The sequence below is a fragment of the Talpa occidentalis genome, unplaced genomic scaffold (genome assembly GCF_014898055.3).
Source record: "Talpa occidentalis isolate TD23 unplaced genomic scaffold, MPIMG_talOcc4v2.1 talOcc4.10, whole genome shotgun sequence".
Taxonomy (NCBI): Eukaryota; Metazoa; Chordata; class Mammalia; order Eulipotyphla; family Talpidae; genus Talpa; species Talpa occidentalis.
In genome coordinates, this window is record NW_023600993.1 from 10318367 (window position 1) to 10340875 (window position 22509).

Sequence of the window (22509 nt, forward strand, 5' to 3'; positions counted from 1 at the left end):
AATGTCTGAGTACCACAGGGGGTTGATCTGAGATTTAGAAGGACCTACGGCAGTGCTTTTGCTTAAGGTGTTGGGGGCCTCTACAAACAGCCAGTTGAGTTTTGATGATACTCTTGGTGTGTTCAACTAAACCAGAGGGCTGAGAGTGGTAAGCACAGTGAAAAGGTTATAAAACCAGCCAAACTAATTGGAGAACCTGACCAATTAAATGGGTTCCCCAATCACTGTGGAGTTCGAGGAGTTCCCTAGCCAGGTAGGGGTAATCTTTCCCAAAGAGCTGTGGCCACAGAAGAGGCTGCGGCCTCTTCACAGTGTTGCAGATGTGGTCTCAAGGTCTCTCCTCTGCTCTCCCGGTGTAATGGAAGGCCCCAGGTCCCAGGGATGCCTTAGTCCAGTGAGAAAACGTATTGCCCATCACTTGCTCATATACCCACGAGATGGGGAGACTATGTGAAATCCCATGGCCAGCCCTCGAATGGCCCGTTAGGTCCAGGAGCAGTGGGGACAGGCTTTCTGGTTGTATTGTGGACAGATGAAACAAGGAGGAGATCCTTTTTGCACCCTAATTAATATTTCTCCACCAGCAGTGATCCTGAATGTTACCCGAATGCTGTCTGCTATTGACAGACCCATGGCTGAATGCAGGTACCATGGTTAGAAGTGGAAATTTTAGAGCCTCTGGTAGACTGTGTTGTTATTTGGTCCAAATCTGCATTTTTTTTCCTGCTTGTCATACTAACAACTGTGAGCTCTATTTTTGCTTTTCCTTCTCTGGAGACAATCATTGATCCTCTCTAGCCAGTCCTCCTAAGTTATCATTCAGTGAAATGCCCCTTTGGACCATGACAGAGTTTTGGCTGCTATTGTTACCTTTAAGAGCAGCATTACTCATGGAAATATCAACAAGGTACTTTCCTTTAACTTCCAGAAAGTCAATTTTTGAATGTTCCTACACAGAGTCAAATAGAGAGCTTAGTTCCTTGATTGGGCCATCGATGTCTTTGAACAGGTATTATTGGGAGCTTAGCATTATGGGGACACAAAGATGAATAAATCATGGCCTTGCCTCCCAGGAACTCATGGCCTACTTGAACAGTAGTCAGCCAGCTCTCATGCCCCAAAGAAGTGCGTGTGACCGACACCTGCAGTGGCAATGAAACCAAACCTTTGCTTCTTTGGGGGTGGGAGGCGGTGAGAAAAACTTAAAGAAATTATATTTAAGCTGGCCCTTGAGGAATAAGTTGGGATGTCTATAGGTAAGGAGCAGCATCTAGCTAAGTAGTTAGTATAAAGAAAGGGGGAGAAGATGAAATGAAAACAGTGGAGTTGAGCATGGGCCCATGAAAGGAATTGAGGAGGGAAAATGGTTGGAATGTTAGTTTCAAAGTCAAAGAAGAAGAATGAAGGGATCTGCTCAGACAGGTCAGAGCGTTGCAAATACTGTCTATGCTCCTCTCGCTGTGTCATGGAAGGACCTGGGACCCAGGCGACTGCTTCCCTCTTTCTGTGCTGTGCAGCCCCAGAGAGTGGATGGGCAGCAGAAATGAAAAATGTCACAGAATTTCTCATCAGTCTGGCATTTTCTTGATGGAGCATTCGCTTGGTTGCTGTAGATTTTTGATCAATGTCTAGAACTTCTATTTCGTTATCTTACTTCGAAATCATTGAACTTCAAAAAAACCTCCTTGTTCTTTTCTTTATCAAATTTAGTATATTTTTGCACATTTCTTCTCCTTTCTTTCTCTTTTTGTAGTGGTCACACTATGCTATGGCGGTGTCGTAATGGCCCCCCACATCTCTCAGAGGCTTATCCATTTTCCTTGATGCTCTTCTCTCTGTGGCTTCAGATTGCAGAATCCTTTACTGATCTGTCCTCAGGTTTACCAGTTCTTTCTTCTGCTGGTTCAACTCTGTTGAGATACTCAGTGAACTTTTCATTTTGGTTGTTGTACGTCTCAACTCCTTAATTCCATTCGGTTCCTTTTTATAGTTTGTATCTCTTTATTGATATTTTCTATTAGATAAGATATTGTCCTCATGCTTGCCTTAATTTCCATAAGTTTAGTTTCCTTTAATTCTTTGGGCATACTTATAACAACTGCTTTGTGTATGCGGTCTGTTATCTGGGTCCTCTTGGAGATGGGTTTTTTTTTTTTTTTTAAAGATTTTATTTATTTATACAAGCACTGGGTACAGTCGGAAGCACAGGAGGGTGAGAGAATTCACCAGAGCCAGAGTGGGGAACAGAACAGGCAGATGGACGAAATACACTGCTGAGGAAGGCAGTGGGCGGCAGGAGAGGTCTGCGCGCCATTTGGGACCCTCACCCGGCGGCCGGGGATTGAACAGAGGCTGCAGGCAGCTTCGCAATCCAGCGCTCAACCGCTGCGCCACCGGGGAGGCCCGGAGGTGGTTTCTTTTTGCCTCGCTTTTTCTCTTGTCTGTGGATCATGCTTTCCCCTTTCTCTATATAGCTAATAGTTTTTTTGTTGAAACCTGGATATTTTAGGTGGTATCTAAAGTTGCTACAACTTTTAGGTTGGATATCTGAAGTTTGAACTTTAGATACTAAACCTTCCCTTCTCTGTAGCTTCTTTATGTTTGCTGTTTATTGCTTAATAGTGAGTTGTCCGGATTGTCTTGGGGTTGTTTTCACCCAAAATGAAGGATCTGATGTCACTTTTCTTAGGGTGCAGCCCAGTCACCCTGGGACAACAGGGATTTTAGCAGGGCTCCCTTTGTCTTTGTTATGTTTTCTGTCTTTGTTGGTCTTATACCCAGATATTAGGCTCCATTAATGCAGGCTAGTTGTTCTTGTTTTTCATGGTGCCCTGGGGTGTAAATTGTTCCACACTTTGATCCAATTAAATCTGGGCTTCTTTGCAGGGATAGTTTAGAGGCAAGTTTGAGGTTTGTTCTGACCTTAGAAGGGCCCTTCTTGGCTCTTTCCCTGGTTGTCTCGTAAACTAGCTGGGCCACAGTTTAGCTGATGTCCTTGTGGGGAGCTTCCAGCCTCCTCTTAATCCTTGCCACTGCAACCACCATTGTCTTCAAGAACACCATTATTTTTTTTTCTGGTTTTATTGAGAAATCACTGATATAATCACTATATAAATTGAAGGTGTACAGAATGATGGCTGATTTACATATATTGTGAAAGGATTGCTTCAGTAGGTTTAGTTAACGTTTATCACCTTACACAGAAACAATAAAAAGAAAATTTAAAGCATTTTTCTCTTTGCGATTGAGCACACCCAGGATTTACTCTCTTAAAATCTTTCCTCTGTGGAAATGCGAATGGCCAACAGGCATATGAAAAAATGTTCAACATCACTTGCAATCAGGGAAATGCAAATCAAAACTACCATGAGATACCATCTTACACCAGTGAGAATGGCACATATTAAAAAAACTAGCAACAACAAATGTTGGCGAGGTTGTGGAGAAAAAGGAACTCTTCTGCACTGTTGGTGGGAGTGCAAACTGGTCCAACCACTTTGGAGAGCTGTGTGGAGATTTCTGGACCTACTAAACATAGAGCTTCCACAGGATCCAGCAATTCCACTCCTAGGTATTTACCCAAAGAACACAGAAACATCAATTCCAAAGAACACCTGCACCCCTATGTTTATAGCAGCACTGTTTACAATAGCTAAGCTTTGGAAACAGCCCAAATGCCCAAAAATAGATGACTGGATCAAGAAGATGTGGTACATATATACCATGGAATATTACTCAGCATTCAAAAAAGATAAACACATGCAATTTGCAGCAACATGGATGACGCTGGAAGGGATCATGCTCAGTGAAATAAGCCAAAAAGAAAAAGAAAAATACCGGATGGTCTCACTCATAGCAGGGATCTAGAAAACTTAAATAAGGGACCAGGAAAATGAATATAAGAAAGTGAAAATCAAAATCAACAAAAAACTATGAACCAGAGACACTTTTTGGGGGGTGGGGGGCGGGAGGGGAGGGATTGGGATCAGAATGGGGGGATTGCAATTGTATGGGGAATATAAAAATAAAATTTATTAATTAAAAAAAAAAAATCTTTCCTCTGTGACATGTGCCGTGTCAATGCAGCCATCATATCATGTATTACATCCCCATACTTACTTCTCTTGTAACTGGAAGTTTGTGCCTCTGACCACCTTCCTCAATTCCCCTTCTCCCCACCTTCAAGACCACCTTTATTTAGACTTGAACTTCCCAATGTCTATTTCAAACATAGTCGTTTTCTTTAAGTAGAGCTTTGGAGCTCTCTGATCTTATAACTTGCTTCTTCCCCTGAGCAAAATCTCTGAGACCTTATTCAGAGCTGGGGGTAGGGAGCGTCACCCAATCCTTTTGGAGTGAAACCCTACCTTATGAAGTAGGTGGCTCTGGGTGGGTCTAGTATCTTCTGGTCTTCTTGGCTTGCCTCTCCCAGCGTGGCCTGAAACCTTGCCATACAAATGGGCTGGGTCAAGGGTGATTAAAGCCCTATTATTTTTGACCTGGGGGGTAGAACCTTTGATCTGTGAGTTGGGGCCAGGGTGGAGGAAGGGCGCCCTAGCCCCTGTGTTTTTAGCCACATGCAGCAGACATGGAGCCAAGGGAGACTGAGACATGCTGGTGGCCTGCCCCTCTGGTGGCTGGGAATTCAGGAAGTGGGGAGTCTAGTTCTCTTGGCCATACTCTGAGATTGGAGCTTCTATCAAGCTTATCTAGGGCAGGGGAGGGCACAGGTCATGACTCAAATGCCCTTAGACTCTCCCTGTTCTTACATCTAGTAGGGTTTCTTCAATAAAAGTTGCTTCACGTGCCATGTGTCCTTAAAACAATTGCTACAGATTTAAATGGTTGCTTTTTAAAAATGATTTTCATCAGTGGATGTTTCTCCAGGGAACAGGTCTGCTGAGTTTCTCATGTTTCCATCCTGGAAGGGGTCCTCTGGGCTGCTTCTTGAGGGCCGAGGACATTGAAGGGTTTTCAGTAATGGTGACAGGAGGACTTTAAAAGACCACCGTGGCTGCCATTTAGAGAGCTGGAGGAAACAAAGAGAGATGCAGTAAAATTCTGAAGATGTTACTGAGAAATTCCAGGCATAGCTGTATGTGGCTCAGATTAAGATAGCAACAAATTAAGATAGCAACCATGGGGAACTAGAATGATGAAGTAGTTCAACATGGAGAATTGTTAAGACTTAGTAATTAATTGGCTGGGTGAGGAATTAGGATGGGATGGGTAGGAAGATGTTGCAAGAGAGGTTGGTATTGAAATGACTCATGATCAATCTTTTGCAAAGTTCAAATGCGGAGTCTGATCCAGGGTCTAATAATGCCGTCTCTAAGCTCCTAGGTGATGCCCGTGCTGCGGGTCCTCATGCCCCTGTTTGTATAGCAGGACCCTGGGGGTTCTCCTTCAGGTAACTGCTGAGTGGTAACAGAAGGAAACCACCAGTGCCTGCCTGTTTCCCTTAGTGGAGGGCAGGGATTGTGTCTTGTTCATTGTCCTATCTTCAGTGGCCCATGTGGGGTGACCCATAGGATAGATAAATATTTGTTGAGTGATTTACTGACTATTGAAGGGAAACACAGAAAGAGAAACAGTTATGTGGAAAGGGATGAAGAGCATATGAGGTGCCTGTGGGCGTAATGGTAGGGTAATATATAACCTGCCTGTCTTGAGATCAGAAAGGGGATTTGGGTAAAAGTCACTGACTTGAAAGTCAAAGATTCAGGTGGTAAAGAAAGGAAAGAAGTTGCGATCCTTCTGGGGGGATGTTTAGAGGAAGGGGAAAGCAAGCACAGGCCCGAGCTCAAATTCCTCACCAACATCTGCTTGGGCGGGCACCCCTTTTTACTTGGATACCCCTTTTTTACTTGGTCACCCCTTTCTACTTGCCCATATTTTTAAACACCATTGATTCTTTGTGAGATTAAAACTTTGGTGATTTTTTGTTATAGGTTAAAGATCTCTTTTCTTCTTTGGGGGTTGAATATCATGTCTTGGAACTTGATGAAGCTGGTAAGTAGAATGGTTAGCACATATTGTTGTTTTATTAAATGTCAACAGGATTGACTTCTTTCTGTTTGCTTTGCTCTATTCAGTTGACTTTGTCTCTTTGGATTAGATAGTCCTTTGTTGTCTATATTCAGCCGTGCAGAAAATGAACCTCAATTTAGTGTCAATTTTTTTATTTGTAAGTTTTGTATTTGAGGGGAGGGAGCAGGAAGAAGACGTATAAGCTATTAACTTTGAAGTATGTTAGACATTTCAGATATCTCTGCCGACTTTCTAACAACATAGATCATGCTGTAATAAACGAGGGGAATGCACTGTTATTTCCTGATTGTTTTACCCACAAAGGGGGAACATGTTCATTTTGTAGTTTGAGGCTTTCACGTGCTTGTCACGGGTACCCCACGCACCCGCCAGTGCTTGCTTGCACATGTGTGTGGTTTGCAAGGGGAGATGCTGGTGATCAGAGGAGCTTGCTCTCTGCCCTCACAGGTCTTCACCAACTTATTTTAACGCAGTCAGTCACCTTAATAAATGAACTGTTCTTGAATCTTTGAGACTTTTTTAAAGAGAATACCAGGTAAGTTAAATAGTCATGGCTCAGTTTTATTTTTAGGGATGGAGGATACATTTTGGACCATTAGCATAAATCTTTTTAAAAATGTAGTTGTGGGAAATGTTTCCAGAGTTATTTACTGTGGAAGTGGATTTTATCTTGATAATTGTTCGGAAAAGACAATTCTTACCTATTTGTCTCGGCATCTCATTGAATTATATGTCAAATCTAACTCAGTTTTTTTTTTTTTTTTTTTTTTTTTTTCTTTAAGGCAGCAGTGGCTTGGCCATTAGTCTTTAAGTTCTCCTTTGAAAGCCTGGGTGTTTCCGCCTTGAGTCATCCTTCATAAAGTTATCTAACACTGACTTACATGGGTGTGCGTGTGTGAACTCTGGGGTGTTGTAACTCTTAAGCTCAACTCATCAAGGTGTGGAGGCCTTTCAGTGATTTTAAATATTTAGGTTTTTTCATTCTTTAGATGATGGGGCCAATATTCAAGAAGTGCTGACAGAGATCACTAATCAGAAAACTGTGCCCAATGTTTTCGTGAACAAAGTACATGTGGGTGGATGTGACCGAACTTTCCAGGTAATAATAGTGCTATGTTCTGTAATGCTGCTTCACATTTTGTTTTTCAAAATATTTAACTTAAGAAAATGACTTTTAGGACCTCCCCGGTGGCGCAGCGGGTTGAGCACAGCACTGTGAAGCTGTCCACAGCCTCTGCAGTGCTGGTTCGATTCCTGGCTGGCCAGGGAAAATCCCACATGGCGCGGCAGACCTCTCCTGTAGCGCCCGCTGCTCCCCTCAGCAGTGCTTTCAGTCCATCTGCCTGTTCTGCTCCCCATTCTGTCTCTGGTGAATCCTCTCACCCTCCCACAACTCTGGCCTATATCCCAGCTCTTGTATAAATAAAAATAAATCTTTTTTTTTTTTGTTTTAAGATTTATTTATTTATTTATACAAGCACTGGGTACAGTCAGAAGCACGGGAGGGTGAGAGAATTTACCAGAGCCAGAGCAGGGAGTAGAACAGGCAGACGACAAAGTGCACTGCTGAAGGGAGCAGTGGGCGCGGCAGGAGAGTTCTGCACACCATGGGGGACCCTCCCTGGCAGCCAGGGATCGAAAGGCGCTGCAGAGGCTGCAGGCAGCTTTGCAGCCCAGCACTCAACTGCTGTGCCACTGGGGAGGCCCCAAAAATAAATCTTTAAAAAAAAAAAGAAAATGACTTTTAGGGATCTATTCATTTGTTGTTTGGAAGTTGTAAGATGGAAAAGCTTGCAGCATGGTTATCAGATAACTTGATTACTTTAAGGGAAATTAGCTTTTCTACCAGCTCAAACTTCAGAAGCTAAAAAGGGGAAGGTTTTGGGTGAGGTTGCCAGGACAAACAGGTGGGCCACCCTGGAGACCTCACTGTTTTTTTTCCTCCTGATGAGTGAGAAAAGGGCTATTCCATCTTTCAAATTTTAGTAAATGAGGTCGATGCTAACATTCTTGTCAAGTGTAAGCAGCCCTATCAAGGTTGCTAACTCTGTGAACAGGAATCATTCAGTTAAGTAGTGAAAGAGAGAAATTGATATTAAAAAATGCCCTTGTTTCAAAACTACTTACTTTTATTAAAATTCTGCTCTTGCTGTGTCCTTTATATCTGTATGCAAGTGGTAGTAATCAGTGATTGATTAAATACTTCTGCTTGAGATTTCAGTTGGAATTGTATTTTTGTTGGGGGGAAAAATGTCTACATTGTTTGTGAATCTGTTGTCAATATGGCTATCTAGTAAAAGTCTGCCTTATTAGTCCTAGAAATAACCCAACTTACAAGTGCTGGTCTTGCCCCTCCTTACCTGGAAAATGATGTCAGAGGATGAATCTGGAGAGGCTGAGATAGTACATTGATTCCAAAATTAAAAGGGGTTTTGCCTTGGATGGCAGGTGCTTGGGAGATAGGGGTTCCTGCAGGTACCTAAAAATATGTAAAATAAAATATATAACAAAATAACAATATAAATAAAAATTTAAAAATTAAATAATCCCAAAAATTATTAATGTATAAGAAGAGATTAATTAGACATCACATTTACAAGCAGTTTAAGATCACTAAATCCCTCTGTACATATAATAAAAATAAATATTTTGGATTCTCTAAAAAAAAAAAAATAAAAAAAGCAAAGAGACCACAAGAGTCCTCCATACATGTGCCAAAAGCCTCTGCAGACATAGCTCTTCAGGACACACCTCTTCAGTGGGCCATCTGGTGGCTGCAGAGTCCCAGGGTTCCAGAGCACTTCCCGTGGTTCTCGGGATGAGCATGGCGTTTCTAAAGCCAGTATAATGGGACGGAGCACCCAAGTTTGCATAGAGAATACTTGCTGAATCACATTGATTCTCTCACCTTGTCTAAGCCACTTCTGATCACAGGAGTGTCGAGTGAACTAGAGACTCCAGTGCAGAGACAGCCCCCTGACCACTGCTGAAAGAAAAAGCAAAATGTTCGTGTTATATAGGAAGCCCACCGGCAGGCTACAAAATTTAGGTCATTTATGAAAAACCATGACACAATTGGAAACACTTATTCCTGCTGATGTTGCATAGCCTGGTTTTCAAAACAAAGCCTAGCACAGGCGAACAAAATAAGGAAGATTTTGAAAAATGATAGTTGACTATTTTATTATACTAGGTTATAATATTTTGATGGTTAGACCAAGGGAAATGACCTGATCTAACAGCTCTGAAGCCATGAAGCGAGCCATGACCTCTAGGTGTGATAATGAATGAAAGTACATAGACTTTGGCAGATACTCTAACTAGTTGGACCCTATTTGAAGCCATCCAATTTACTGTTCCAACTTACATGAATTATAGATGAATGGTTTCTAAGATTTTTATAAAAGAAATCCTTGCTGGTTAAATGTAGGGTGCAAATAAATAGTTTCAACCCAGTCATACTATATTTTCTCCTTTTTTTCCTCCACAGGCACATGAGAGTGGTTTATTACAGAAGCTCCTTCAGCAAGGTGGAGCATATGATTATGACCTCATTGTCCTTGGGGGAGGTTCTGGTGGCCTTTCGTGTGCTCAGGTATGAAAAAAATGAAACTCGAAGATAGTTTTCCTAGTGATTGCCATAAGCTTCCTCTGCTACTTAAAGAAAACCAATTTTGATGTTATAGTCTGTGGTTTTATTGTAACAGCTGGTTTAATAAAGCGTGTTATGACACCAACACAGTCTTTTCATTTAGGGGAGAGGAAATAGGGGGAGTGTCAAGAAAATGACAAAATCTTCCTATGCAGTTTTTCTTTTTTTCTTTTTGTAGGAAGCTGCCACTTTGGGGAAGAAAGTTATGGTGCTGGATTTTGTGGTCCCATCACCCCAGGGCACATCATGGGGTAAGCTGTCTTCCTGGTTGTTGTGATTATTGTTACTCCTTGCTCTGTATGTGTGTGCGCTTTGTTCTACCTCCTTTATTCCTCCCAACAGTCTCAAGAGGGTCTAACTAGCCTGTGTCATAGGGGAGGAGACTGCATCTCAGTGAGTATAAGCATGCTAAGGTGGCTTAGTTAGCAAGTGGTGATTTGGAAAGATAATGTAAAAACAATGAAGGAAGGTTTGAATAAAAAAAAATTCTCACAAGCCCAATATCCCAGCACTCTGCCTTAGTCATTTTTGCACACCCGCTAGCATTTTCACTTAGTTGTGGTCACGGGGTAAACTGTGTCACACTCACCTAAGTTTGCCATACACTTTTCTGTGTTTCTGCATCGATTTCCTAACTCTAATGGTTGTATGATAGTCAAGGTAGCGTGTGTGATCATTTCAGGTTAGTTTAGTCAAAAGCACAGTGAACTCCCAGCCCTGAGACTTGGCTGCAGACAAGAGCGCTCACCTTCCTGTGTTTTACTATCAAATAGAACATGGAGATTTGGTGCCTTGTGCTTCAAATCTGTGCTCCATTGTCTCTGCTCTGCTCTGTGCCCAGAAGACTGATGAGTTGGGTGGCCTTGCCCTCTAGCTTCCAGCTGGACTCACCCAGGCTGGGATAATGAAAAGAGGAGAGGGGAGAGTGGGGTTGGAATCTTCCTTCCTCCGACTCCTTCCCTCCTGGTCACTGCACACTGGGCTCCATTCCCCTAAGGAAGACCACAGCTCCTGTCACCCCTGTCCCCCTTTGGGGGCTGGTGCTCGTTCAGTGTGCTTGCCTTGTCCCCACCTTGGTGACAGGCCCACTGTTCTCCCTGCCCACACCCCTGTAATAATTGCTTATTTACCCAGCTTGTAGGTGTCGTCAGTTTCTCTGCTACAACCCTGCCAAAAAAAAAAAATTAAAAATTCAGACTTAAAAATTTTGCCTAGTTTTTATATAGAAAAGCTGATTTACCTTGCTTTTTCTCAGAATATTGGTGTGGTGTGAGCACATTTGTCTCTTTCTTTCTCTCTGTTTCCTCTTTTCTTCCTCCACTTCTCCCTTCCCTGTTCAGCAGGAGCCTCTTACCTGGATTACCAGGAAGCCATGGGCCAAGCGAATCTTCAGACTCGTACCCTGCCCGGGGCACAAGTCCTTGACTGTTCTGTGGTGGTCAAAACTCAGGGTAGATGTCACCAGGCAGCTTGAGGGGGATACACTGTGGCTCAGAGGAGTCAGTTTCAGAGAGGAAAGGCTGGAGCTGGGCTTCTGGCCCTTGGTGAAGTACAGGCCTAGTTCATCAACCTACTTCTCTTCTTTTTGTGGGTCACACTCAAGAGGAAGTTTTGGACTCTGCCCCCAGAAAACTATTCAAATGCACATCCATAGTTTTGCTCATCCTCAGGCCTCCTTCAAGGACCCTTGCCTGAAAAGTTTGGGTTAATCATTTGCATTATTGTGGGGTGAGGTGTTGACACCACAACCATTTAGATTTGTCATTTCCACATGCTTTTGATAACACACACTCCGCATGTATGTAAAACCACATGTATAAATACATGTGGAACATTATTAAAACTGTGATTTTCTTTCTCAGGTCTTGGTGGTACATGTGTAAACGTGGGCTGTATACCCAAGAAATTGATGCACCAAGCTGCCCTTTTGGGTCAGGCATTAGCTGACTCGAGGAAATATGGCTGGGATTATGGTCAACAAGGTGGGTAACAGTATATAAAAATAAAGATTGGGAGAAAGGAACAAAGAATGAGTTTCTTAGAGAAAGACTTATTTATTTGTATAGTTGACTCCAAAATTCATTTAATAAACATCAACTAGGAGCCCACTATGTGCTAGCAGGGCACAGAAGGCCCAGAGATGACTCATTTAAACATGGCCCTGTTCTCATGAGCCTGCTGCCTCTAGAGGGATTTTTGCAGCTACAGCCATTCCAGACCCTCAGCAGTTGTGAGAGATAATAATCACTGTTTTCTGATTTCTTTCAAGTTTAAAGAAAGAAGTATAGTGAGGGTGATTATTTGAACTTTAGCCATTGTGATAACATTGTCTGTTTTATCAGTGGTTATGTATGTCTTTGGTTATTGAAAGATGAAAAACAAATTCATCTTATAAACACTTACTGGTTAAGCTATGAGGGCGCTATTTGCGGAAATATGGATCCTGCCCTCAGCAGCACATGGTCTGAGGGGAAGAGAGAAGCCTTCCAGAATGCTGCCATCCAGGTGCTACTTGAAGCCTCGACTGGAGGGGCACTGGAGGGCCGGAGTTGGGGCTTGACTGGAGACCTGCATCCTGGAGGTCACAGGGAAGCAGGACACGTGAGACAGCTAGTTTTTGACCCAAACTACGGGAATGTGGCGGGGGGGGGGGGGGGGGGGGGGGTGGGGGTGGGTGGGGGGTAGGTGGCGAGTGCTGGAGCGAAGAACCGGAGCAGCATCGCTGCTGGAGGGGGAGGCATGTTTTACTCCAAAGGTACTAAGCGTGTGAAGAGTTTCAGCAAGAGAGAGAGGCCCAGGAACCAACTTTGGATTCTGTATCCCTCTGGTGGCACCAAGGAACTTAGAAGGCCGGGGGTAGGAGGGGTGAGGGCAGGTCCTAAGATGAGGGGGTGAGGTGGTGCTGTTTCATAAACCAGAGGACAAGTGGAGAGGGTCACCTTGGACTGGAGGGTACAAGATGGAAGTAGAGAACTTAAGCATGGTATGGACAGGTTAGATGTGAAATGGTGATTTGGAATAACGTGTGGAGTTTTATTTTTTTTTTTATTTTTTTTTTTAATAATAAATTTTATTTTTATATTCCTCATACAATTGCAGCCCCCCCATTCTGACCCCAATCTCTCCCCTCCCACCCCCGCCCCCTTAAAAGTGTCTCTGGTTCGTTGTTTTTTGTTGATTTTGATTTTCACTTTCTTATAGTTATTCGTTTTCCTGGTCCCTTATTTAAGTTTTCTAGATTCCTGCTATGAGTGAGACCATCCGGTATTTCTCTTTTTCTTTCTGGCTTGTTTCGCTGAGCATGATCCCTTCCAGCTCCATCCATGTTGCTGCAAATGGCATGTGTTTATCTTTTTTGAATGCTGAGTAATATTCCATGGTGTATATGTACCACATCTTCTTGATCCAGTCATCTATTTTTGGGCATTTGGGCTGTTTCCAAAGCTTAGCTATTGTAAACAGTGCTGCTATAAACATAGGGGTGCAGGTGCTCTTTGGAATTGATGTTTCTGTGTCCTTTGGGTAAATACCTAGGAGTGGAATTGCTGGATCATATGGAAGCTCTATGTTTAGTAGGTCCAGAAATCTCCACACAGCTCTCCACAGTGGTTGGACCAGTTTGCACTCCCACCAACAGTGCAGAAGAGTTCCTTTTTCTCCAACGTGTGGAGTTTTAAAAAAAGATAGTGGCCTGTCTCTTTCCCCAAAGATTGTGATCCAGTAGATCTGTGCTACTTATTTCAGGTTTCATCTGAGTCGTGGGTAGGGAAGGAGGCCAGGAGGGGCACTGGCTAGAAATGTGATACGTGTGTTGAGAGTGAGAACAGGCAGGTTTCGGGCAGTGGCTGGGTGACCACTCCAGTGGTGGGGTTCAGCTTAACAGAGTGAGGTTGGACATGTTTTCCCAGACAGTCAACTCCAGGGAAAACTTTTGGTCAGGCCGGTAGCTTCAACTGTTGTAAATAAGATGAGGTCTCTCCACTTGGAAGTTCAATTTTCAGGTAGAATTCACTTTGGAGAATCCTCCTCTCTGATTTTTCATCTGGCCTGGATGTTTCATGTAAGGTCCCTTGGAACGCCCTGGTGGGGTTTGATACCCAAGCGCTCAAAGCAGGTCTGGGCCAGGCCCAGAGTTTTAGAGCCACAGCGTGTAGGTGAAGGTTGAAGACTTAGGAATTGCTGAGATGGTCTTGGGAGAACATAAGGATAGAAAAAAGTAGAGGACAGAGACAGAATCCTCAGATATTTTAATACCCAAGGTAAGTGGGTGAGGAAGAGGGGAAAGCAGGAGAGTTGTGTCACGGAAACCTGGAGGGTTCTATTTTTAAGGGCAAGATTTAGGACTCAGGGAGTCTTAAAAGAGCACCGCCTTGAGAGAAATGGGGCAGGAAGGCTATAACTGGCATAAAAAAGATTTAAGTTGCTAATTATCTTCTGTTTACTTCCTGATCTTAAAGCAGTATATAGTACGGCTCACATGTGATTACATATAATTTACCTTTAAAAATAAAATTCACTTAACACCTTTATCCTGCTTATTTATTTTCAGTGACACACAACTGGGAGACCATGAGAGAAGCAATTCAGAACCACATCGGCTCTCTAAACTGGGGCTATAAGGTGTCTCTGCGGGAAAAGGCTGTGACTTATATCAATTCCTATGGAGAATTTGTCGACCATCATAAAATAAAGGTACCATGTGAATGTTTTTCTTCACTGCATGTCCTTACTCTTGCTTGTGCTTGCCTTGAATGGAATTGCACATTAAGGACTGTAGCTTGGGGCCTCCCTGCTGGTGCAGGGCTTAAAGACAGCGCTATCAAGCTATATTGCCAGCCACTGCAGCACAAGTTCAATCCCCGGCCGGCCAGGGAGCAACCCACATGGCACAGCAGACCTCTCTTGTCTCGCCCGCTGCTCCCTCAGCAGTGTATTGCAGTAGATCTGCCTGTTCTGCTTCCCACTGTCTCTGGTGAATCCTCTCTCACACACCCCACCTCTGGCTTACACCCCTGTTCTTATATGCATAAATAAAATCCTTTAAAAAAAAAAAAGGACTCTGGCTAGCAGGTGTGTGCCATTGTGCACACTCCACACCTGCGTGTGTGTCTCCTTCATTGTCTGGGTGCCACATGTCTGAGTTCCAGAAATTGCTTTTTAAAGAACTCTTAAAAGGGTTATTTGCCTTTTGATTTCATTTCTTAAGAGAAAAAATGGTTAGTCTAAACAGATCAAAATTCAAAAGACTAAGAAGAGGAAGCCTTATCCATAGCTCCAATATATATTATTTGTAAAAGCATTAACAAACGTAGTATCAGAATTAGTGTATTTTATAAGTTTGTTGTATCTTACAAGTGTTACAAGATCAATAAGTAAGGAAAATGAGATCATTTTAATGGACACAAAAATTTGAAATTGAAGTTAGGAAGCCCCATCAACTATTACCCCAGCATTAAATATTCTTGTGGTTGGCTCTTGCAGCACAGTATGGGGTGATCTTGATAAGAGCTGAGGTGGCATTGTTGCCATTTGTTGCCTCTGGAAAATGATGAGGTGGACTGCTTCAAGCTGCCCCATATACATGGGCCAGTCTGCATTACATTATTCACGAGAACCATACTAGAAATACAAGGCAGTTCATTGTATTTCTCAAGTCGTAGTTTGCCTGTTGTAAGTAGTAAGTGGTAAGTAGTTGCTCCTTCCCAACCAGACCCGCCTCTGCTCACTTCTGTGTCCTCAGTGAGTGATACCACTTCTTCCCACTCTCCAGCTGGAACCTCTGATTCCTCCCCTTCATGCCCAGCCTGCACTTGTTTGTTTCTCTCAGGACCCTCCTGAACAGGTCTCCACATTTCCTCCATGCAGCTGTTAAACTATCTTCATTGGTATTCATTTTCATTCTGAAAATGAAAATGCCTTTATGATTTACTTGTATAGTTGGAAATAAACATGTCAACCTTATTGATTCCCCATAGACTAAATTTGTAGACGGACACATGAGGATTTTACTCTTGGCTCTGATCTGTCAGTTTCACTTCACCATGACACGTATCCTCATTTCATGTCACTTTTGGCCACTTGCTGTTACTCAAACACCACTGGCTTTCTGGCCTGGGTGCTCTGATGCTCTGTTCTCACTCCAGGTTGCCTTCCTCTCCACTTCATCTCACTTCTTTTTCACCACCTTTGAAGCACCTGGACGGGCATGCCAGCCCTCTACTACCCTGCTGCTGTGGGCTCTGGTTGATATTTTGTAGAGACTTGGTACTAATACATTCTTTTTACATGACTGTTCCTGTTGCTTGGGAAGTTCTGTTGGGTAAGTTTGTCCAGGTACTTTAGAGTGTGTGTTGAAAAAGGTGACATCTGCTTTTCTTTTTTCAAGGCAACCAACAAAAAAGGACAGGAAACATGTTACACTGCTGCAAACTTTGTCATAGCAACAGGAGAACGACCACGGTATTTAGGGATTCCAGGAGACAAAGAATACTGTATTACTAGGTAAGATTAACTAGGCTATTTTAACTGTACGTCATGTTTTTATGTTCCCAATGTATTTACTCCCTGTCTTTTTGCACAAAAGATTTGAATTGATGACAAAGGATGTAAGAAGCTAAGTAGAGAATGTAATGGAACAAAGAAAACAAAGTTAGGGAGGTAATAAGTTCAAGTTTATGAACAGAAGTATCCTGTATGCTTCTAGGTCCTTTCTCAAGGTGGTCTAGAAATTTGATTGTAAATTTCCTGGAGGCCAAAGCAAAGAAGAAAATACACTTAGCTTTAGGGGTTAGTGTCTGTGTAGTAGTGACCTAGTTGATCAGGAGAAGTGTAGCTGTTTCTCATAAAGAGACTTAATAGGCATTTTCCCTGCATGGTTATAAAGAGGACATTGGATAACATAGTACAACACTTTTCAAACTTTTTTGACCTCGTGCATATTAAATCATTTCAGGTGAACACCTACATGCTAAAACAAACAAAACAGTATTTCTTGTTATCACATATTTTCTATTGTTTTTTTTTTTAAAGATTTATTTTATTTATACAAGAACCGGGGTATAGGCCAGATGTGCGGGAGGGCAAGAGGATTCACCAGAGACAGAGCAGGCAACAGAACAGGCAGACTGACGAAATACACTGCTGAGGGGAGCAGTGGGCAAGACAGGAGAGGTCTGCTCTCCATGTGGGTTGCTCTGACGCCGGCGGGGATCAAACCGGCACTGCAGAGGCTGTGGACAGCTTCACAGCACAGCGCTCAACTGCCTGCACCACCAGGGAGGCCCTCTATTCTGGCTTTTTCTTTTTTTTTTAACTTTGCTTGTGACCCACTAATTTGGAAAAAAAATGGAGATAAACTTCTTACTTCACAGTCGACAGAGTTACAAACCCAAAAACACCATTTATTTTAGCATTTCTTCATTCAAGCACCAAATTGCAATTCAGTCCATGAAAGACTAGTATACAGCAAAACCCTGATAACTCATTTCATTTTTATTGTCTAGATGTTCTTTATTTTTATTTTTCAGCGATGACCTGTTTTCTCTGCCTTATTGCCCGGGCAAGACGTTGGTGGTGGGTGCATCCTATGTGGCCCTGGAATGCGCAGGATTTCTAGCTGGCATTGGCTTGGAGGTCACGGTCATGGTGCGTTCAATCCTTCTCCGTGGTTTTGACCAAGAAATGGCAGAGAAAGTGGGATCCTACATGGAGCTGCATGGTGTTACGTTCTTAAGGAAATTTGTGCCTGTGAAGGTGAGTCCACATGACCTTTGGGAGTCTTTACGCTCTTTCTCTAGCGTTTTACTTTCTCCCCTCCTTACTTCATTCATTCAGTAAACTAGTGTACACTCAATAGAAAACCTTAAAGATAGTGCTCTCGGCCCCCAAAGCTGCAAGAGTGGCCCTCGTTTGTCCCTCTCGCCACCTCTGTTGGGAACCTGATGTCCTTGTTCCTGCTCACACATGCACATGTGCACCCTGTGACAGTTTTCTGTCATCTTTAGATAGAATTGTTGCATTACTTGTCCTTCCTAGATTCAACAGTTGGAGAAAGGTTCACCCGGAAAGCTGAAAGTAGTGGCTAAATCCACTGAAGGACCAGAAACTTTTGAAGACACATATAACACGGTAAGTTTTTATTTTCTCAGCAGTAGTCAAACAAGTTAGCACAGGTGGAACTTATGGGAAGTTACATCAGACTTAAGTTTTAAAATATTTTTTGTAAGACTATCCTTTTTCTGACTCCATTGTTCTCACCTTTATTTTGTTAATGTGATGAATTGTATTGATTGATTTTGGGTGTTAAACCAAATTTGTATTTTGGGGACAAACCCGAGCTAGTCATGTAGAAGTATTCTTTTTATGTTTTGCTATGTTTGATTTGCTAACATTTTGTTAAGGATTTTTCACCCATGTTTGTGAAGCATATTAGCTTATAATTTAATATCCTTGTCTGACTTTCATGTCAGATGTTTATGCTCATCTCATGGAAAAGTGTTAGAAAGTGTCTCTTCTTCCTGTTTTCTGGAAGAGTGTACACTATTAGTATTGTTTCTTACTAAAGTGATGGATAGACTATTAGTGAAGTCATCTGGATCTGGAGTTAATTTACACATGTGGATTCAGTTTCTAAATCCATCATAGACTGGGGGATATAGGCAACAGAAGTATTGGGTTGTCAGAAAAGCAATGACATGTTTTTTCTGCATTTTCAGGCAAAATGTGTCATGACTTTTCCGACAACCCAATATCTTCTGAGGCCATTGTCCTTGGCTGGGACGAGGCCGCCTCCTCCCTGTGTCCTCAGTGGATCAACCCTCAGTCTGTACTGTCTGCACCCTAATCGCCTTAACTTAGTAGACACCAGTCCTATTAGATAACAACATCATTTAACCTGAACCACTTCTTTAAAGGCCCTTTAAAGGTCTCCAAATATAGTCATATTCTGAGGTACTGGGGTTAGGACTTCAACATATGCATTTAGCGGGAACATACTGAACATATAATAAATAGGGTTATTCAGATTTGTGTGAGTGTGAGTTTTGTGAATCATGTCTTTCGAGGAATCTAACTGACCTCCGCTGTCAAATATATTGGTATATTTGACCAATATATTGGTCATAATATTCTTCTTTTCATAATATTCTTCTTTTACTATCTGAGGGATCTGTAGTGATGCTTCCTTTCATTCCTAATATTGACCATTTGTGTTCCTGACCTCTCTCTCAAATAGGTTCTATTAGCAATTGGCCGTGACTCCTGTACAAGGAAAATAGGTTTGGACAAGATCGGTGTCAAAATTAATGAGAAGTAAGTGCACGTGGCATCATTCATTGCCTGACCCTGCACAAAGCAAATGTTTCTACAGATCACCTTCAGCAATTCTCATTGAATTATGAGGACACAGAATTTTAATGCTTTATGTTTATTTGATAATAAGTAATGTGTCAAGCTCTGTATAATTTTTTTTTTCATTATCGAGTCAGTAACTATTGCGTGCCTTAAAGAGTACACAACAACAGTGATTTTAAGAAATAATTGGAAATATAGTCACTTACAGTCTGATTTAGGTGATTTTTTTTTTTTAAGATTTATTTATTTATACAAGAACCGGGGTACAGGCCAGATGTGCAGGAGGGTGAGAGGATTCACCAGAGAGAGAGCGGGGAACAGAACAGGCAGACTGACAGAAATACACTGCTGAGGGGAGCAGCGGGCGAGACAGGAGAGGTCTGCCCCACCATGTGGGTTTCTCCACGGCTGGCAGAGATTAAACTGGCACTGCAGAGACTGCTGACAGCTTCACAACACTGCACTCAACAGCCTGTGCCACCAGGGAGGCCCTGATTTAAATGAATTTTTGTGTCCTTGGTCAGTCAAGAAAAATTTCAAAGATCTATATGTGACTCTAGGGGAAATCTGAAAATATCCTTGACATCCAAAAACTGAGTGTGGTTTCACCAACCAGAAAGGTGTTTTCTTAGGAGCTATAGAAATTCCTGGTCCTTTAAGCCATGGGGCTTATCGACAAGCGATGGATAACGTGAAGTGCATGTTTCTTCCAAGGAGGTCTTTTCTCTGTGTCTTAGGCCTTTTCTCCTGAATTGCATTAGTCATCCAGCAGCATAGTTAGTCATGATAATTGTCTTCTTTCTAAAACTTGACAGGAGTGGCAAAATACCAGTAAATGATATGGAGCAGACCAACGTGCCCTATGTGTATGCTATTGGGGATATTCTGGAGGGTAAGCTGGAGCTCACCCCCGTCGCCATACATGCAGGCAAGCTGCTGGCTCGAAGGCTCTTTGGGAGCTGTTTCGAAAAGGTAAGTTTCTTCCTGTTGTTTTGAGGTAATATTTGTATCCAAAAAAAGCTGAGGCTTTCCCTCTCACCCTTTCTCTATCGATAGGAAACAGCAGTTAAAGGCATCTCTTGAGAACGGGACCTCCCCTGTGAGCCTTGGGATATGGGGGTCAGTGCTGATCAGTGAATGCATTGGTGGACATTGCAGGGCCTGTGAGGAATCAGAAAATGCTAAGGCAGTCCCCACGGTTATCTGATTTTCTCTAGCCACATTTGAAAAAAAGAAAAAAATTGCCTGACTTACACATGCTTTGCAGATTAACAAACCAGAAGTTGTATGAAAGCATATAGGTTAAAGGATCTAAGCTAACTGGGTGGCAGTTCTGCAGCTGGGCTTCTTCCTGTGCCTACAAAGGAGGGAATTCGACTAGCACAGCTCCCTTGCTCTGCATGGACACTGGCCAGTGTATGTGTGTGATCACTTTGGGTTAGCTGTCCACCCCTGACCCAATCTCGGTAACCAGCTGACAGGGCTTGGAATGCATGGAGTGCAGTAGGCAGTGTTGATCCTTGAGGGGCTGTGGATGGGCAGCACGGTGACCTTCATCTCTGGCTTTACCCTCTCTGCTCTGCCCATCACTCTGTCCATACCCGCAATGGAGCCGTGCTGCCAGTGCGTTCAGCTCTTCTCCACACAATCACAGAGACGTCTCCTCAGGTGGGGTGGCTGCCTGTACTCACGCTGCTCTCCCATCTGGGGACTATGTGTGGGCTCAGTGACGTGCTCCTGTGATGTGCACACATACTCTGCATCTGTCTGTCAAGGGCTCTGAAGAAGTTCTGTCGTAACCATAGCCGCCCACCTATGCCATCTCCCTGGGATGGTGCAGGCGGTTCCTGGGCCCAACCCCATGGGCTGCTCTACTTGCCCACTCAGTGGCAAAGCTCTGTGAAGTGACCAGGGTGTGTCAGCTCCCAGTGCAGGATCATGCAGATGGAAAGAAAACACTTTAGAGAGCGTTTACAGGGCTGCCTCCACCTCTACTACTTGGTTGTTCAGGCCGGAAGTTGGGGTCTAGGACAGCCAGTTCCATTTGTTGGCCATGACCAATGCATGGTCTCTGCCCTAGAGTCACCGCTTCACCCCATTTCCTTCATATAACTTAGAATACTCCAGCATGGTGACGTGTAAGAATCAGTTACATGGAATTGGACTTACTTTTCTTTTGTAAATGTACACAACTTAGATGTTGGCTGTAAAAAGTCACAAAATAAGAAAATGTAATTTGTTTCTCTTTCAGTGTGATTATGTTAATGTTCCAACTACAGTGTTTACCCCCTTGGAATATGGCTGCTGTGGATTGCCTGAAGAGAAAGCTATTGAAATACACAAAAAAGAGAATCTAGACGTAAGATTGTGTTTCATTGTTTGCTTTTTTAATAATTTCTCCTTCAATCAACTGTCTTAGTAGTCACTTTTTTTTGTTGTTTTACAAGTTACTATATTGTTATGGGGAATCACTTCTATTTTAGGAAAATTAGAAATTTAATCATTTAAAACCCTTATCTCTAGCAAAATATAAAAAAGCAGTTGGGGAGAGAGGGACATTGAGGCACAAGTAACAAATGTCTACTTGAGTCCCTATACACAGACATTGTTCTAAGATCTTGGGGGAAAGCAGGGTTGCCTCAAGGCCTTAGGAAGGGCTAAGAACCAGGATCTGGAGAACCGCCTGGCCTCTGTCTTTCCCTTGCTTGCAGTCGGCATGTGTCAGTGCGTGTGCGTGTGGTGCATTCTCTTTCTGCAGGCAGACTCTGCCCCTGGAATACACGCAACAGCCAAAATAGGACCTTTCTTGTGCTGCCAAGTTTATCTGAGGAGGAACCATTTAACTCATTGTTTCTCAGTCTTAATTCCAAGCCACTGGGCAGGAGGTTGGACTGGGCTGAGTGGGGCCAGCTATCCAGCCACTTCCACAGCGGCGGCCAGGTTTGCTCCTCCCCTGGGGCCCACATGCTATGGCCTCTGGGTAGGGAAGGTGGGTGGTTTCCAGGGCTGTCAACCTGCCCAGAGGTGCCCTCCCGCTTTGCTTCCACTTCACCTTCAACCCTGGCCTGTCCAGTTGTGGCCTTATAAATATTTTCTTATATTGTATTTCAGTGGGTGCTTTGAGTACCTTTTTCATACACATCCTCCCAACATAGGAGGTCATAGGAGAGTTAGAAAGAGTTGGAGGATTATTACCACTTGATGTTTTAAGCAAAAGAGAATTAAAATCTCAGTCCTCTCCCTTGAAGGCATTTTAATTTATTACTGAAAATTTCTCTAAGCCTTCGCACGAATATTCCCTAATTAAATGGCTTAGTGACTTATTAAAACTCTTCTTTACATTTCTGGCATTGGGAAAATAGATGATTAAAACTTTATGATGTTATTTTAGGTAGCTATTTTCAATGAGGAATCTGTTTCAGAGGACATTATTTTATCAGTGTTTATAATTAGCT

General features: G+C 42.9%; 1 protein-coding gene across 1 annotated transcript in view; it reads left to right on the top strand.

The window, feature by feature from the left end:
• Positions 1-22509, top strand: part of TXNRD3 (thioredoxin reductase 3) — a 232410-nt gene that overhangs the window by 204116 nt on the left and 5785 nt on the right. The window contains exons 2-11 of the mRNA XM_054688191.1: positions 9542-9646; positions 9882-9954; positions 11566-11685; positions 14253-14395; positions 16089-16204; positions 17230-17455; positions 17738-17830; positions 18936-19012; positions 19870-20026; positions 21306-21413. Coding sequence (XP_054544166.1) covers positions 9909-9954; positions 11566-11685; positions 14253-14395; positions 16089-16204; positions 17230-17455; positions 17738-17830; positions 18936-19012; positions 19870-20026; positions 21306-21413 — 1086 coding nt within the window. The 5' untranslated portion in view covers positions 9542-9646; positions 9882-9908. The remainder of the gene's footprint in view (positions 1-9541; positions 9647-9881; positions 9955-11565; positions 11686-14252; positions 14396-16088; positions 16205-17229; positions 17456-17737; positions 17831-18935; positions 19013-19869; positions 20027-21305; positions 21414-22509) is intronic.